Source organism: Taudactylus pleione, unplaced genomic scaffold (assembly GCF_031769625.1).
Source record: "Taudactylus pleione unplaced genomic scaffold, aTauple2 ptg000219l, whole genome shotgun sequence".
In the NCBI taxonomy this organism is placed as follows: domain Eukaryota; kingdom Metazoa; phylum Chordata; class Amphibia; order Anura; family Myobatrachidae; genus Taudactylus; species Taudactylus pleione.
In genome coordinates, this window is record NW_028284621.1 from 396,075 (window position 1) to 412,765 (window position 16,691).

General features: G+C 46.7%; 1 protein-coding gene across 1 annotated transcript in view; it reads right to left on the reverse strand.

Moving 5' to 3' along the window:
* COL22A1 (collagen type XXII alpha 1 chain) overlaps nucleotides 1–16,691 on the reverse strand; it is a 442,369-nt gene that overhangs the window by 244,881 nt on the left and 180,797 nt on the right. Inside the window, exons 13-17 of the mRNA XM_088478826.1 lie at nucleotides 15,086–15,139; nucleotides 13,721–13,774; nucleotides 10,513–10,566; nucleotides 8,789–8,842; nucleotides 5,018–5,062 (exon numbers count right to left, since the gene is read on the reverse strand). Of these exons, the coding sequence (XP_088334952.1) occupies nucleotides 5,018–5,062; nucleotides 8,789–8,842; nucleotides 10,513–10,566; nucleotides 13,721–13,774; nucleotides 15,086–15,139 (261 nt within the window). The remainder of the gene's footprint in view (nucleotides 1–5,017; nucleotides 5,063–8,788; nucleotides 8,843–10,512; nucleotides 10,567–13,720; nucleotides 13,775–15,085; nucleotides 15,140–16,691) is intronic.

Below are 16,691 nucleotides of genomic sequence, written 5' to 3' on the forward strand. Positions count from 1 at the left end.
ATATTTGACTGCTTAAATATAAGATATCTTAATATCATTAATGTATGATTACATTCAATCTGCAGATTGATATTGTGCAATCAGTAAAAAATAGAGATGAATGAAATTGTGTCAAAATTTCCCACCAAAAAGATTCTCTGCAAAATAGGCCTATACAGTGTGACGTTCCGGTGGTAACATCCCTGAACAATGCATGCGCTCAGCTGCTTCACCGAGGGCTCTTCCACTCTGTATACATAGATCTACATTCAGCGGCCAGAGCCAGGATGACGATAGTCTATTGACTATGCCGTGAGGTGTGCTTGGGGTGGGACTGGGAACATAATCGTATATATTACACATACTCTTTGGTGAATGACTACATTGCCGACAACGCCGATTATAATGTTTTCCTGTGATTCTGTGAAGAGACCTGGAAAACATGCACTGTTTGGGGTCCTGAGGACAGAGTTTGAGAACCTGTGCTCTATTATACCCGTTTTACACCAGAGCTAAAACCCGGGTTATTACAGGGTTAATTCAGGTAGCTCCTTGGTGTAAAAGGGGACAGGGTTGGATTTCCGGGTCGAGTGACCCAGCAATCCAACCCAGGTAACTTGCAGGCAGGGGCGTATCTTCCTATTGGCCAGGATGGCACTCGCCAGGGATGCCGGCTGGTTGGGGGGCGCCGGCACTGCCCGGCAGTGCCACCCGCGGCCAGATCTGTCTGCAGGACTGTAACTGGGGGTGGGCACCGTCGCATCCTCCACGGCCGGAACCCACCGATCTCACCCCCCGCTGTTGCAAACTATATTGCCAGGCGCCTGATGCGCTGTTATGCTAGCGGTGTGCCCGGCTCCTCACCATTTATCTCCAGGCTCCTCTGTAGCAGTGGTACAGCTATGCAGCACTGCAGCAAGCAGCACAGCCCCTCGGGATATGTAGTTGCTGAGGCTGTCATGCTTCATAGTGCAGGGCTCCCAGCAGACAACAATTCCCAGCATGCAGTGCACCACGAGCTCCTGGGCACCCAGAGTGAGGGAAGTAGTGGTGCCACCGACAGTCCCTCCCCCCGGCAGTCTGTCTTGCAAAGAGTGCATTGCCCGGCCACAGCCAGTGTGTTACCCAGGGATGGGGCATTCTCGGGCAGATACATCTAATTCTCATTGGACCCCAGCACTCCCCATTATCTCAGCTACCTGCTGCTGTTTATCCTGGTAAGGGGCTAACCTGTTATATACATACAGTATATGGTGAATTAAATCAATAAATGTACAGTATAGTATGTATATACAAATATGGGGGGGCAGGCTGTATATGGCAGTGCAAGGGAGATGAAGGCTGTATATGGCAGTGCAAGGGAGATGAAGGCTGTATATGGGGGATACAGGAGGACAGTAATGCTGTGGATGGGGGTGTGGATGGCGGAGTGATATCAGTGTCTCCTGTGCTAGGCTGTATTTGGGGGTAGAGGGAGAGATGCAGGCTGTATATGGGGTACAGGTTATAAGATGCAGGCTGTATAGAGGGATTAGTGCGGGGGAGAGCCTGGTGCGCATCTATAGAATGTGACTAATGTCCCTTTTTTTTTTAAAATGGGGAGGGGAGAGCGCTGATACTTTATCTGGCATAGGGCACCAAAATGTCTAGTTACAGCTCTGTCTGTCTGTTAAATGTCTGGGCTGCTGCTGGTCTCTAAGTCAGAAGCATTAGCGCAGGATTACAAGGGAGGGGAGGTGGTGGTGGTGGGGGCGATTGCCGCACGCTGTCTGTTTACTAACTGCCAACAGGGAGGGGCGCCGGTCCCTTACTTTGCCAGGGGCGCTTGGACCCCTAGATAGACCCCTGCTTGCAGGGTTTAACACAGGAATAACCCATGAAACTCTGCAGTGTAAACGGCACAATCAGGTTCACGTTGACCTGGAGTGCGCCGCATCCCGGCTTCAGTGGCGCTTGGAGATGACATCATCTCCAAGCGTCCACTTCCACGCCGGAAGAGCCGGGTCACTGCAGACTCGGCTCCGGTGTGAACGGCGCTGACTCTGGAATTTCCTGGGTCGGCTCCGGGTGTTATCCAGTTTGGAACCCTGTTCCAACCACCGGTTCCGACCCGGAATTTAGGTATAAAAGGGGTATAAGATATACCGTGGCACTGACAGCCCAGAAATGAAGCAATTGGACAGTTTGTGACATTAGCACATGGAATAATTAATTTATGTTATGTACATTCCTCATGGCTCATGGCTGGTACATTGTGTTCCTTCATTTAGGGCCAATTACATTTGCACAAATCATCTTCCTTTAAAGCCTCTTTACCGCGTGAGGCTCCATGCTAATTTACAATGTTCGATAACATTATATACTGTATATAACTCATTAATCATTTGCAGAAACAATTTCCATCCACCACACTTATGGTTTCCCTAGTTCAGCCCGTCCATCGTGCTCTCTAATGAATACATATAAGCCAATAATACTTAGAATAAATTGTATTAATTTACCAACCGCTCATAATTCTATTTGTACAGTATTATTTCCCAGGTGTACGGCGCACGGCAGGGGGGCCGGTGTTTGAAGCTCGCTATTTATAATCTCTTCTATGATAATGGTCTATACTTAGCTTTATTAAAATGGATGAAGGTGCAGATGTACTTGGGGCTGTTTCCACTCATACTGTTTAATGAGAAATGAATGTGTTTGTGTGGAATGTGAGGGCGCTGCAGTGCTGCAATGCAGATGAGGACTAACCAAACGCACTGTTTTATAACATGTTCTACTAATGCATTTTCTCATTAATCGCGTCCCGGCAGCTTCATCATAATTTCTATGGCGGGTGTGAGGTGTTCCGGTGTAATTAAGTCTGGGGGATGTCAGGTCTCAGAGCAGAGAAAGGAAATCCTTCCAGCTGTCTCTGAGCATAGATCTCCGGATTTCAGGGATCACATCTGATTACAAGTGATTACTCTGATGGGCTATTATAGCAACCTCCTGCAGGTCGTACAGATAGATAGATTATAGCTAGATAGATAGATATGGGATAGATCAGGGACGGACTGGGGCTGTATATCAGCCCTGGCAGTCCACCCTGCACTTGCGTGTGAAGGGGGTGTGGTTAATACAAGGGGACGTGTCGCGAGTCTTGGGGGCTGGCCTCACGGCAAGCCCCCGTCTCTTTCCGGCCCAGCACAGTCGCTGCCGGACCATACACGCCTCCACCCCTTCCGTCTCTGTGATATCTTAATGATTCCGGAGCCGTTGGGTGGGTGTCTCTTCCTTCCCCCTTTCCTAGAACTGGTCCTTAGGCCATCGGCCCTTCTGGCAAATGCCAGAAGTGCCCTATGGCCAGTCAGGCCCTGGGATGGATGGATAGATGGATGGATGGACAGACAGACAGATACGAGATAGACAGATAGATATGAGATAGACAGATATGAGGTAGATAGATGATAGATAGATAGATAGATAGATAGATAGATAGATAGATAGATATGAGATAGATAGATAAATAGATGATAGATAGATAGATAGATAGATAGATAGATAGATAGATAGATAGATAGATAGATAGATAGATAGATAGATAGATAGATGTGAGATAGATAGATAAATAGATATGAGATAGATAGATAGATAGATAGATAGATAGATAGATAGATAGATAGATAGACAGACAGATAGATAGATACATAGATAGATAGATATGCTAATCCCAAGATCTCTTGGTGAAATATACAAATATAAAAAACAAATACTATTCATCTCATCCTTGCCATGACCGCCATACAGGGATATTCAGTTCTCGGGGATGTGCAGCCATTACTGTGTTCCATGTAGAATACGGTTCCCCAGCATCTCCAAATTTTCCCATGAATTGATGTCACCATGTGAATAGCACTGTATAAATGACGTCTTTATACTGTATCCTAGCCCTACGTGATCCTAACTCCCCGGAGCCTAGCTGGAAATCCAGATGTCTCCCGGGCTTTCCAGGACAGCAGGCAAGTATGATCGAGAACCATTATTTAGTAAATGTTACATTCAATTTATTAACATTTAACAATGTAGCATATTTCTATAAAGACTGCTCACAAGGCAAAGATAGCAATGTACCAGTAATTATCGGCTGCTTTGAGCCAGACAGTAGCACAGTATTCATCAACATGGATCCTTACAAGTAACTATAGTTATTATCCCATTACCTTATGTATGAAGTGTACACCACACCTCTTAGATTGTAAGCTCATATGGGCAATTCCATCATTACCTTCTGTTTCATGTCATTGTATGTCATTTTATATCATGCTTTGCAGTGTATGTAGTGTTGGTGCTTTAATAATAATAATAATAATAATAATAATAATAATAATAATAATAATAATAATATCACTATACCAGAGATTTCTGTACATCCTACATAGTCTAACTGTAATAACATACGATCAGACCTGTACTATTGTCTACGGGCTTGCAGCCTGATACAAGTTCTGGAGTAGAATTTGGGGCTGCATGTTACATCACTAAGCCAAGTGTACAACCATAGACCTTACTGAGGTGATTGTTGGGCCGTGTAGATATTCAAAGGGTAGAATATTGTATTTTTATCTAAGGCTGATGGCAAAACGATATTCCTGCAGACAAGGGTTGACATCAACGAGGCTCTAAGGAGGAACTACAGTACAGAAAGCTACTAAGTGGAGATGACTCTACGCAAAGGAACAGTGGTGCAATGTTTGGTTATAGCACTTGAAACCTGTAAAGCAACAATACACATCTAATGGTTTCAAACTTCTGCCTGATACCTAGGGGGAGATGTACCAAGTCTTGGGGGGAGAAGTGAGAGAAGTTGCCCATAGCACCCAATCAGCTTCTGTCATCTATGTAGCACAGTCTATGAAATGACAGTAAGAAGCTGATTGGTCGCTTTGGGCAAATTGACCAGCTTATCTCTCCCAAGGCTTGGTACATCTCCCCTCTGCAAAGCAGAATATCTAATCCAAGATTTTAGTATAAAAATGTGCACTGTTTCGGGGTTTCTTACCTTCTCCCCTCTGGTGCCCTTTTCACCTCGTTCTCCTTGCAAACCCTTGAACAAAAATTAGATAAGTTGTATATTTTAGTAAGTTTTTTTTTCTACGATCATCCTTTTCTATACACAGCTGGTCAGTATACACATAGACTTTGTGCCAGGTGTACCTATATGCAATTATATAACATATAAATGGGCATAAATAATCCATGCAATATACATTATTAACACCAACAGCAAACTATTCTAGCAGCACAGTCACTATGGGCAGGCGAGCTAGCTGTGGCCGGGTGTTGCAGCTGCGGACATGGAGATCAGGGTGACTCAGGGTATTGGGGTGGCTCAGGGCATTGGGGTGACGCAGGGCAGAATGGGATGGGGTGAGAATAAAGAGTAGATGGGGACAAGCGGCATCCTGTGCTTGTTGGGAAACACGTGAGCACATTTCACAATGTTATCATTTCAGGCAATCAGACATGTACACTATGCCGATACTTATGCAGTTGGCCGATGCTTTGATTACTGCGCTTGTATCTGAGACGCACGGTGCATGCATCCCGATGCCTCTGTGATGTCGCTCGCAGAGAGGATCTAGACGCATAATGATTGATAGATAGGGACCGTTTGTGGGTAATAATGGAGGGGCGGTTAGAAGAACGCGGGGGCGTGGCGCAACCGTTTTGTTAGTGTGTCGGAGCCAGCGATTGCTACTTTTTCCGCAGTATAATTAGCTCCGGCGCCCCAGTTCCCGTGCCCATTCCTCGCAACCATAGGGTTACACAAGAGCTCGATAATCAAAGGTTCTGTGACCGATGTTGCGTCCTTGTATGCAAATGCATGCCGGTAGGCGTCAGAGTACAGTCTTTGGCGTCTGCCAATTTGTCATATTTTCGCACCACAGCAGGGGGGGGGGGGGCATTCTCCCATGAATCAGGCCCATAGTTATCCCAAAGCAATGACTCATGATATGTCTTTGAAATAAGGTGCATTAATTACATGATGTAATTAGGCTAAAGGTGACCACACAAGGGAGTTGAAGGACACAGAGGTCTATTTACTAAGCAGTGTTAGTGATAAGGTGCCAGCCAATCAGCTCCCAACTGTCATTTTTCAAATACAGCCTGTGAGATGACAGTTGGGAGCTGATTGGCTGGCACCTTATCACTTTTCACTCTGTCTCCTAACACTGCTTAGTAACTAGACCCCACAGTCTTCATTTACATTGACCATACACAGGTATCCAAATCAGATGAGACCTAACTTCAGCCTATTATCGTGGTGAGCAGATGACAGAGCAGATTGTCCCCAGTCACTGAGACCATAACGCGTTACACTAGTTGATGCAACATTACAGCTTTAGATGGGTCAAGATAAGATGGTACTCCCATATGGGGAAAAAGACGATCAACAGCAGGGCTTATAAAAGAGGTAGAGCAGGAAATTGTTTATTAAAAGTTAATCCATTACTGTTCTTTCACCTGAGACTCAGTAGATCTAAAGAACAAATCTAAATTTGAAAGCACGGAAAACAGGAGGACACACAATCCTTGGATGAGTTTTTGCTTATCAAATGCATCACAAAAATAAATAACAATAAAAAAGACTGGGGGTCATTCAGACCCGCTCGCGAGCAAAGTTCGCTCGCAAGCGGGTCGATGTTGTGAGACTGCGCATGCGCACGGCGGAGGGAGCTCCGTCGTGCGCATGCGCGAGACCCGGCGAGCGACGAGAAATACGTCGCTCGGGGTCTCGCACCAAAGGGGGCGTGGTGTCGACGGTGACTGACAGCACGCCCCCTTTGGTGCGCGTGCCGGGGGCGTGGCGGCCAGATGGAGGAGTTCCCATGGGAACGCCTACCGTCTGAGTCCGGCCCCACTGACATCAGTAATGATGTCAGTGGGAGTGACTTTGGCTCTGATAGAGCCAAAATCACTCCTAGGCTTGCGGCAGCGAGACCCTACCGCAAGGGTCTCGTTGCAAGCCCGATGGTCGCGGTGGTCTTGACCATCGCGACCATCATCATGGACGCTCGCATAAGCTGTGGGTGGTAACCCACAGCTATGCGAGCGTCCATAAGGCCGCTCCGCATTTAAATAGGACGGCCCTGATTGAGAGCGAGCGTTCTGCTCTGAATCAGGGCCACTGATCAAAAAATAGTCCCACATGACTCTCTGAGAAGAGAGAATAGACAGATATGTATTGAGTATTTACCACAATGGGCAAATATCTTGGGGGCCATGAGTAGTGCAGCGCCACCTCTGGGGCAACACTAGTACTGCAATTCACCCATTTTGGGGAGTTTTTAAACATTTTTTATTTTAAACCCATCAATTAAGGCAATACTCAAAGCTGTAGCAGCCAAAAAGAGTTCAGTAGCTTGCACATAGGTTGCAGCTAAACTAAATGCAACCCTGTATAATATATAGCGCACTTTCTATATGTAGGACACTACTATAGCTAATGAGTGGGACATATGGATAATACATACAAGTACAAAATAAAGTACCATATACAGGTGTTAGAAAAACATCAAAGATATATGTTACTGTAAGACATCGGGAGAGATCACATATTGACATATTTCCAATATTAAATTCCTGCAGCACAAAGTCCTGATTCTGAGATGTGTACGCTATGGGATATTTACACAGTTGAGCGAATAACGGTAAACTGTGCATGCATCTAAGGCCCATATTCAATTAGAGGCGAAAAGCAGCGATCGGCGAAAAGCTGCGATCGGCGATAAGCACAATGTTTTCGCCTCATTCGCCTGTTTTGAAGCGAAGTTATCGCATACTTTCACTTTGCGGGCTCCCGCTTATTGTCCTATTCAGTTGCAAAACAGGTGAAAACACGGACATGCGAATGCCGCGAATGGTGAAACTAACTAAAAAGACTTATTTTTGGGGGGAAATCAGTCTGTTAATAAAGTGCATTTTTAAAAACTTTAGGAAAAAATGGCTGCAGCCTCTTGCAATCCTAAAAACACCTGTCCCATCCACAGAGCACCCCGAAATACCTGTCCAATACTTTACACCCATTTTCCAACACTTTTTGCATTTTCGGCCCAAAAATTACATGTCTTTTTTGGGGTCAATTAAGATCATTTAAAAATGTTTTTGCCTAATTAGTAATTAGGGGGGTGTCCAAAGGGTTCTGAACCAAGTCCCCAAATTTTTACCCCAAAACATGGATTTTGCTCATCTTTTCTCCCGCCTCTGGGTGGAGAAACTTTTTCACCTGCTTTCGCCTATGGAGCTTTCGCCTAGATGACAACGTCCTGGAATTGAATAGGGCGACACTTCGGGAACAGGCAAAAACTGCGCATAGGTGAAAACCTTTAGCTGAACACGGCTTTTCGCCTCTAATTGAATACGGGCATAAGTCAGAGCATTGAACATGCGTCAAGGTACATTACCGCTGGCACTCGCAGTGATTTTGTACCCGCAGCGCTATTGACAGTTGGGGATCATTTGTGGAAGGCAACGGGGGAGTGGCAGCAAAAATGCAGGTGTGTCGCGCTTGTTTTCGGGGCATGCCACATCCCGCGCCTGCGTTCCTGTATGCAATAAAACTACTCAGAAGGTCGATTTTTTAAGGATCTGCAACCAATGCTGTGCGCAGCCGCTTGGATTAGCGATGCCGCCTTTGGGCCTCCCAATACAATTCCTGCCAGCAGCGACATTTGCATATATTCGCACACCCACTGCGTATGAAGATGCAGTCGCGGAGGCATTATCGTACATCGCTGAATCAGGCCCGAAGTTCTAAATGACAACTTACCGGGAAACCCACTGGTCCGAGAGATCCTGGAGGCCCTCGGGGACCCTCTAAGCCCTTTAAATAAAACAAGAGAACACATTATATATTATATAATGTAAATCAATCTATATTATTATACAAAGATAAAATGTTATTTTTTTTAATAGACTTGTTTATTTAGGAAAAATGAAAAAAGTTTTAGAACAGTTGTGGTAATTATCAACGATACACTTAGGGGGTCATTCAGAGTCGGTCGCAAGCGCTGAGCGCTCGCAACCGACTCGATGTTGCCCCACTGGGCATGCGCACGATGGAGCTGGCTCCGTTGTGCGCATGCGCGAGACCTGGCTAGCAACGGACGCTCCGTCGCTAGGAGTCTCGCAGCAGACGGGTCGAGCTGGCGATGGTGAGTGACAGCTCGCCCCGTTTGGGAGGCGGGCAGGGGGCGTGCCTGCCCAAACGGAGGCGTTCCCTCCGAAACGATTGCCGTTTGGGGGTGGCTCCACTGACATCATTGCTGATGTCAGTGGGGAGCTTCCTGCTCGATCAGAACAGGAAGCTCCCTGGGGCTTACGAGTGCTCAGACCCAACCTTAGGGTCTGGTCGTAAGCCCCAATGGTCGCGATGGTCTTGACCATCGCGACCATCACCCATGTCAGTCGCTAGAGCTGTGGGTGTTAACCCACAGCTTAGTGATCGACAAGGAGGCGATCGTTCAGGATGCAAGCGGGCCGCCCTGATTCAGTGCGACCGCTTGCAACTAACGACCGCCTCTGAATGAGGTCCTTAGATTCATGGATTAAACAAATAAAGCTAAAACTTGGCCGGCTTAACTGTGTGGGGTATATTTACTAAAGTGTTAGTTTTTAGAAGTGTAGATGTTGCCCATAGCAACCAATCAGATTCTAGCTATTATCTTCTAGAATATGTTAGATAAGTAGAATCTGATTGGTTGCTATGGGCAACACTTCTAAAAACCCGCACTTTAGTAACTATACCCCTTTGAGTATTTAGTATGATGTGTTTTACATTGAAAAAAACATTTACATGTTATAATAACCGATTAGCATGAGCGCTGGTTTTTATAACGGGATTTAAAACAGCGATCTGTTTTTAAGCGGTAATGCCATCCTGGTCCTGCCTTTAAAATAATTGCTACTTTAAATCCAGCTGGAAAATCAGCACATTGGCCCCACTGAGTGAATAGTGGACTCAAATGTCTGATAATAACATGAAGAAGTTAAAAACGTTGTGTCTGGTATTTGTTTCACCAAATTTATTCATAGGATTTCACATTTTACGTCAAATTGATGCAGATTTACAGGTAATTCACAAGGATTAAAGGACTTTCATTCACCACCTTAGTCCAGATAAATGTTACAGTATAATCATTAGGAAAAAATATCTCTACATACTTGTTAGAGTAACATTAGTCCATATTATGTACGATTTTCACTTTCACTAAACACAAAATAAATTACTCTACTGTGCTACTGTAATTGTTAAATGCCAGTGGGCACTGTACGTGGCGCTCATGTAGAAATGATGGCATCAATTACATACAAACACGATATTGGAATAGGTCCAGTATGTGCTGTTGTGTTGCATATCACCTGGCACTTAGATTTAATAAATCAGATCCAATTCACGTGCGTTTATGATTACGCCATAAAATGATATTACAGAGCTCTTTTTATTCTATGTTTTCTTAATTAAAATAGAACAATTAATAGTGACAATTTTACCTGTGGTCCAGGTGGGCCTGCGACACCCAACTCACCCCTTTCCCCTCTGTCACCCTGTATAAGAACATTGGAATATAACAGTTAGTATTGGTCACCAGCATGTGTTACAGGACTCTGCCTGCCTGTCTTTCACAACCAAATTGGACTGTAAGCTCTTCAGGTCATTGACTCAACTGTACTGTAGTTCTAGAGGGATGCAGTCAGGAAGCCGACGGTCAAAATACCGACCGCCGGCTTCCCGACTGTCTAATCCCGGCAAGGGTCTAATGATAGGTGTTGAAATCCTGATGCCTATCACTATCTCTACGCCGGGAGCCCGACGCCCGGCATATCGAATGAAGGTAAGCCAGGTGGCGGGCGCAGACTGCCCGGGGGAGGGGGGTATTAGGTTAGGGGCTCCCGGGGGGGACTTAGGGTTAGGCATCCCCCCGGGAGGGTTAGGGTTAGGCTAGGGGAAGGGGGGTGCTATGGTTAGGCACCCCCGAGGTGGAGGTTAGGGTTAGGCTAGGGGAATGGGGGGTTTGGGTTAGGCACCCCCCACCCGGGAGGGTTAGGTTTAGGCTGCGGGGAAGGGGGGGTTTAGGTTTAGGTACTTACAGGGGGGGGTTAGGGTTAGGCACTTGGGGGGGAGGTTATGGTTAGGCATCCCTAAGGGAGGGTTAGGGGGGGCTAGGGTTAGTAATAGTAAATACTCACCTGTCGGGATCTTCTGTTGCCGGTCTTCCGGCGTGTATTTCATACCGATCCCGTTCTGGAAAGCCATTGGTGTAGGACAGAGGTTCCCAAATGTGGCCCTCAAGGCCAGGCCCGCCAAGAGCCGTGGCGGGCCCAGTTAACAGAGGGCGTGGCCTAATCGAGGGAGGCATGGCCACGCCCCCTTCAGGAAAAAAAAAAAGATTTTCAGCGCCGCCGCGCTGGCGAGGGGGGCGCTCTGAGCCCCCTCAGCCCGGCGCAAAGCCAGGGGGGGCACGATCAGTGTGATCGCTCTCCCCCACATTCATAGGAGACCGCTGTGGCTGCTGCTCAGCAGCCACGAGCAGACCCCACTGCAGCTCAGCACACGCTGTGTGCTGAGCTGCTGTGAGGGAGGGGGGGGGCGTTGGACCCGGGCCCCCGTCGGGCCCCTCAGGAAACCCAGGCCCGGGTAATTTGTACCTGCTCCCCCCCCTCTCGGCGCGTCTGCTCAAGGCTCCCCAACAGTTCAGGTTTAAAGATATCCGTGGTTGAGCACAGATGGTTAAATCAAATTGACTGTGGCACTAATTAAGTCACCTTTGGTCAAGCATAGGATATCCTTAAAACCTGGAGCGGGATGCAGCAAAGGCAGGAATACGGTCAAACCCCGAAAATGCATGTCTCACCGCATTTCTCATATGCACCAAGCCCCGAAATGCATCGGTTGCGGTGGGTAACGCCATCTCCTGATTGGCGTTACCCTATAGAAGTCTATGGGCGTCTATCGGGAGAGCGTTGTGAGAAGGACGCCAGAGGGGCTTCTGGGTGCTGCTGCTGGCTGTATGTCATCTGATACCACCTACAGGATGACTGTCTGTCACCTTTTACCTGGCTGAGGGGGAGATGTATCAAACCGTCGAGAGACACAAAGTGAAGTTGCCTCGTAGCAACCAGCTTCTAGCTATCCTCTATCTAGCACAGAGGATTGGTTGCTGTGGGCAACTTCTCCACTTCTCCACCAGGCTAGGTACACATAAAAACATTGTGTATCCCAGCCGACCCGGCGCCCGATCCGGTGTACGACTGTGCGATATACCCTTCCATCCCGCAACCACCTGCATGCCGTCGTCAGTGGCGTCATTCCATCTGACCTGCAGCACATCGGATGGGACAACCCCGCTGAAGACGCACGTGAACCTGTGATTGAGGGTAACCCCCTGAGCGCTTTGGATGATATATCATTCTGATCCGCGTCAGCACAATCGTCCAATGTATAGCTTGATATGTACCCGCCTTAGTCTCTCTGTATGGTTTTGGTACATCTCCCCCTGAGTGTGAGCGAGGAGATCTCAGCATACTGGGTGCAGTCCTCCTGGTCTTTGGCGGAATCGGTATGTAATGCCGGCGGCTGAATAGCCGCCGGATCAAATACCGACAACAGAAGAGCGAAGGTTCGAAATCCCAATGGGGGTGGTAAGTACCCTAGCCCTCCCTTATTTATTTATTTATTTATTAACAGTTTCTTATATAGCGCAGCATATTCCGTTGCGCTTTACAATTGGAAACATTGATAGAACAAAACAGGGTAATAACAGACAGACATAGAGGTAAGAGGGCCCTGCTTGTAAGCTTACAATCTATAGGATTAACCCTAACCCACCCTTAGTGGTGCCTAGACCTAACCTCCCCCCTTAGTGCCTAACCCTAACCTCCCCCCCTGTTGGTGCCTAAACCTAACCCCCCCTTACCGCACCCTAAACCTAACCCTCCCGGGGTGGTGCCTAACCCTAAGTCCCCCTTGGGGATCCTAATGCTAACCCTCCCCCCCGCGGCTATAACCTAAGTCACCCGGCTTACCTTCGTTCGGTTTGCTAGGTGTCGGGATTTCATTGTGGGGCTAATAATAGGCGTTAGGATTTCGACGCCTGTCTTTAGTCCCATGGCGGGCTTTTAGTGTTGGGATTTCGGCGCCTATCTTTAGTCCCATGGCAGGCTTTTAGTGTTGGGATTTCGGTGCCTATCTTTAGTCCCATGGCGGGCTTTTAGTGTTGTGATTTCGGCGGCAGCTGGTATCCTGACTACATCCCGTCTGCAGCTACTGATGCAGCCTCTGTCTCAGACTGAGCTCGGAGTCCCAGCCCATTAGACCGTCTCAGGTAACACAGACAGGTACTTAGTTATATACAGGTGTGTCCTCTTACATCCTTACCGATCATGCTACTCAAACATGTGTACGCATCGCGCCATGAGATTACCCGCAGCAGCGTACGCTACGGTATGCTATGGCGCGCACTGCGATCGCACCATGCAATGCAGGTGCGAATGCAGCGAACGTTTCTGCTCGAGGGTGCATGCCTAGCGCCATGCCGTGTACGCAGCAAAGATGCCAGAGGACATATCTGTAGGGATTTGATTTCACATAGTTCCTGGGCTCCTTGGCAATATCCATAGATGTTACAGTAGTGGTTATAATATTCCCACTATAATGTCTTAACCCCTGAGCTTTATATAACTTATATAATAAGGTAATTACCCTCTCTCCCTTGGCTCCTTCTCTCCCAAAAGAACCAGGGGGGCCAAAAGATCCCTAAGAAAAGAAATAGTAAATGATGTATTAATTGTTAATTATTACATATACTACAGTATCATGTGTAACTTATCTGTACGACAGCTTCATCATCATAAAGGGGTCTATGTACTAAGTATTGGAGAGAGAGAAAGTGGACGGAGATAAATTACCAGCCAATCAGCTCCTAACTGCCATGTTACAGGCTGTGTTTGAAAAATGAAGGTACTTAATTTCCGTATATTTTATCTCTCAATGTTACTTTGAACTCGCGAGTTCAAAACATAATTATCACTAATGATAATTATGCGATGATGAATAGGCCCCCCAAGGCTTAGTACATAGACATCAAAGTCTTTTCTAATCGCATCAATAACAAATGAGTGTTCCTTATCACCCATATACTGTGTTTATTAAGTAAAACATAATGGGTCATTATGTAATACAAGCAACGCTGCACAATAGCAATCAGCTGCTGGGGAAGCCACAAGCTATTATCACAGACAATCGTTATCACGCAGCCTCTTCACAATTACCATTCATTTACTTACACTGTACATTCTGACTAAATATACATTTCAGGAGCGATGAACATTTGGCCAGACAATGGTTTCATCTTCCCATGTACAACTGTGGCCCTGATTCAGAGCCGGACGCTATTTGCGCTCGCTCGTTCATTAAAACGGGGTGGCTATTCAAATGAACCGTTCGCACTTTGCGGTCTGTTCACGCCTCTATGTCTGAACGAGCTAACAAAACTTGCGGTCGTAGTTTTGAAAAAGACGCCCCCTGGCCGCTCGCACCATACGTCCTGTCCGCTATTTAATAGATAAATCGAGTACATCGAACAGCGTATGAACTGCTCGCTATTCTTGTGGTTGGTTTTTTCAACCGCAATCTTGCGAGCAGTTCTGGCTATAAAAAAACCAAGTGGCGTGGTCAATGACGCTGCTGTATTAATTATGCACACCCATAAAACGCCCGTTTTGACCTTTAAGCACGCCTGCGTTCTGATTTCCACTCCCCGTTTTCAAGCACCTTCCCCTGTTACCACCCACATACGCCTCCTCCTGTCACTCAAAATAGCAGCCATTCGCTATTTAGCGAACAAATGATTTTCGGCCGCACTGACTGGTTCGCGCATGCGTATTAAAATCCGTACGCATGCGCAGATGTGCGAACATCGGTCATAATGAACGAGCGGCCGCTTACAATTGTCTGAATCAGGGCCTTAGTGCAGACGTGAGAGCACAGCAACATAATCAATTATAATAGTCTTTAAAATAATAATAATAAAAAATGAAATTGATAGACAGTTTATATCGGGATTACCTTCTCTCCTTTTTCGCCTCTAATGCCCGATACACCTGCTTTTCCCGTCTCTCCCTAAGGTATAAAAACAACAGCAATTACATTAAAAGTGGATACAGTACATATTAATATATCATCACATCAAGGGGCAGACTTATCAACGTTTCTAAAGAGGAGTGGCAGTAACCAATCAGATTGTACCTAGCATATATAAAATGTCCTAGAGAAATGACAGCTACAATTTGATTGGTAGCTATGGCTAGCACTTCATTCGTCCTTTAGATGGTTTGATAAATATCCGGCTTAGCCTATAAATGCCATCATACACATTATACCTCCACTGGAAGCCCCACCAGCATCATAATAGGGTTATTTACAGTGAAGGAGACTCCTCTAGACTAGACCCAATGCGTAGAGCACCTACACTCCAGCTTTCAAAAGAGACGGCTGGGTAGGGGGAGAGAGTTTGGCTACTTACAGCAGAGTTTCCCAAATTCCGCCACTACAGTCCAGGTTTTAAGGATATCCAAGTGGGAGCACAGGTGACTTCATTAATTAATTAATAGTAATCAATACCATCTCTCATATTGCATTCAAAAAAAGCGTTTGTTTTCCTATACACACATTTTGTTTCCATCTCAGGACAGGCTTCCAGCATTAATTGAAACATAGTAGAGCACTCTGCTGATAACATTACAATAATGTTTGTTTGTAACAATCCGTGTGTTGGTGATTATTTTTATTTTTTTTATACCTTATATATTAAAACTTTTGGACGTTTTCCCCTTTTCTTCTTTTTCCTCATATTCTTTTTATTCCATTTACCCATATATGCGAGTCTTCTATTTTAAATGTCAAGTCTCTGTTCTAAAACCCTATTGAAAACTAAGCGGGACAAACAGCTTGTTTGAGTGACAGAAGCAATTAACCAATTGTCACAGCCCCGCAGGGTTAAAAGGAAAAAGAGCTCAAACACGGATACACCTTGACAAAGTCTTAATTGATGAAACGCGTGGGTGTACTGACCCCCCCTATTGACGCCACCGCTGAACAAGCACGAGGAACGGGACTTGGAAACTAAGCGGCATCCTTAGTAAGACTGCACAGGAACACGCTCACCCGGCGGGCTGCCAATCCAAAGGCGGCAAACGGAGGCAGCGTGCGGCTAAATAAACCCAGCAGCAACAGCTTATCATGAGGCCGCCGCATATGGGAAAGGTAGGGTTCACACACTCTGGACCTCATTCAGAGTCGGTCGCGAGCGCCGATGCGCTCATAACCGGCTCGATGGTTTGGCCTGCGCACGTGCAGCGGCCGCACTGCGCGCGCGCAAGCCCCGGAGCGACAGAGTTTCTCTCGTTACCAAAGGGGCGGCTGTCGATGTTGATCGACAGCTGCCCCCGTTTGGTAGGCGGGCCAAGGGGCTGGTTTCCAAAACGGAGGCGTTCCTTTACGAACGCCTACTGTTTTGTGGGCGGCCGCACTGACATCATCAGTGATGTCAGTGGGGAGCTTCCTGCTCCATCAGAGCAGAAAGCTCCCTGGGGCTTATGAGTGCCCAGACCGTACCCTAGGGTCTGGTCGTAAGCCCCAATGGTCGCATTGGTGATCACCATCACCACCATCA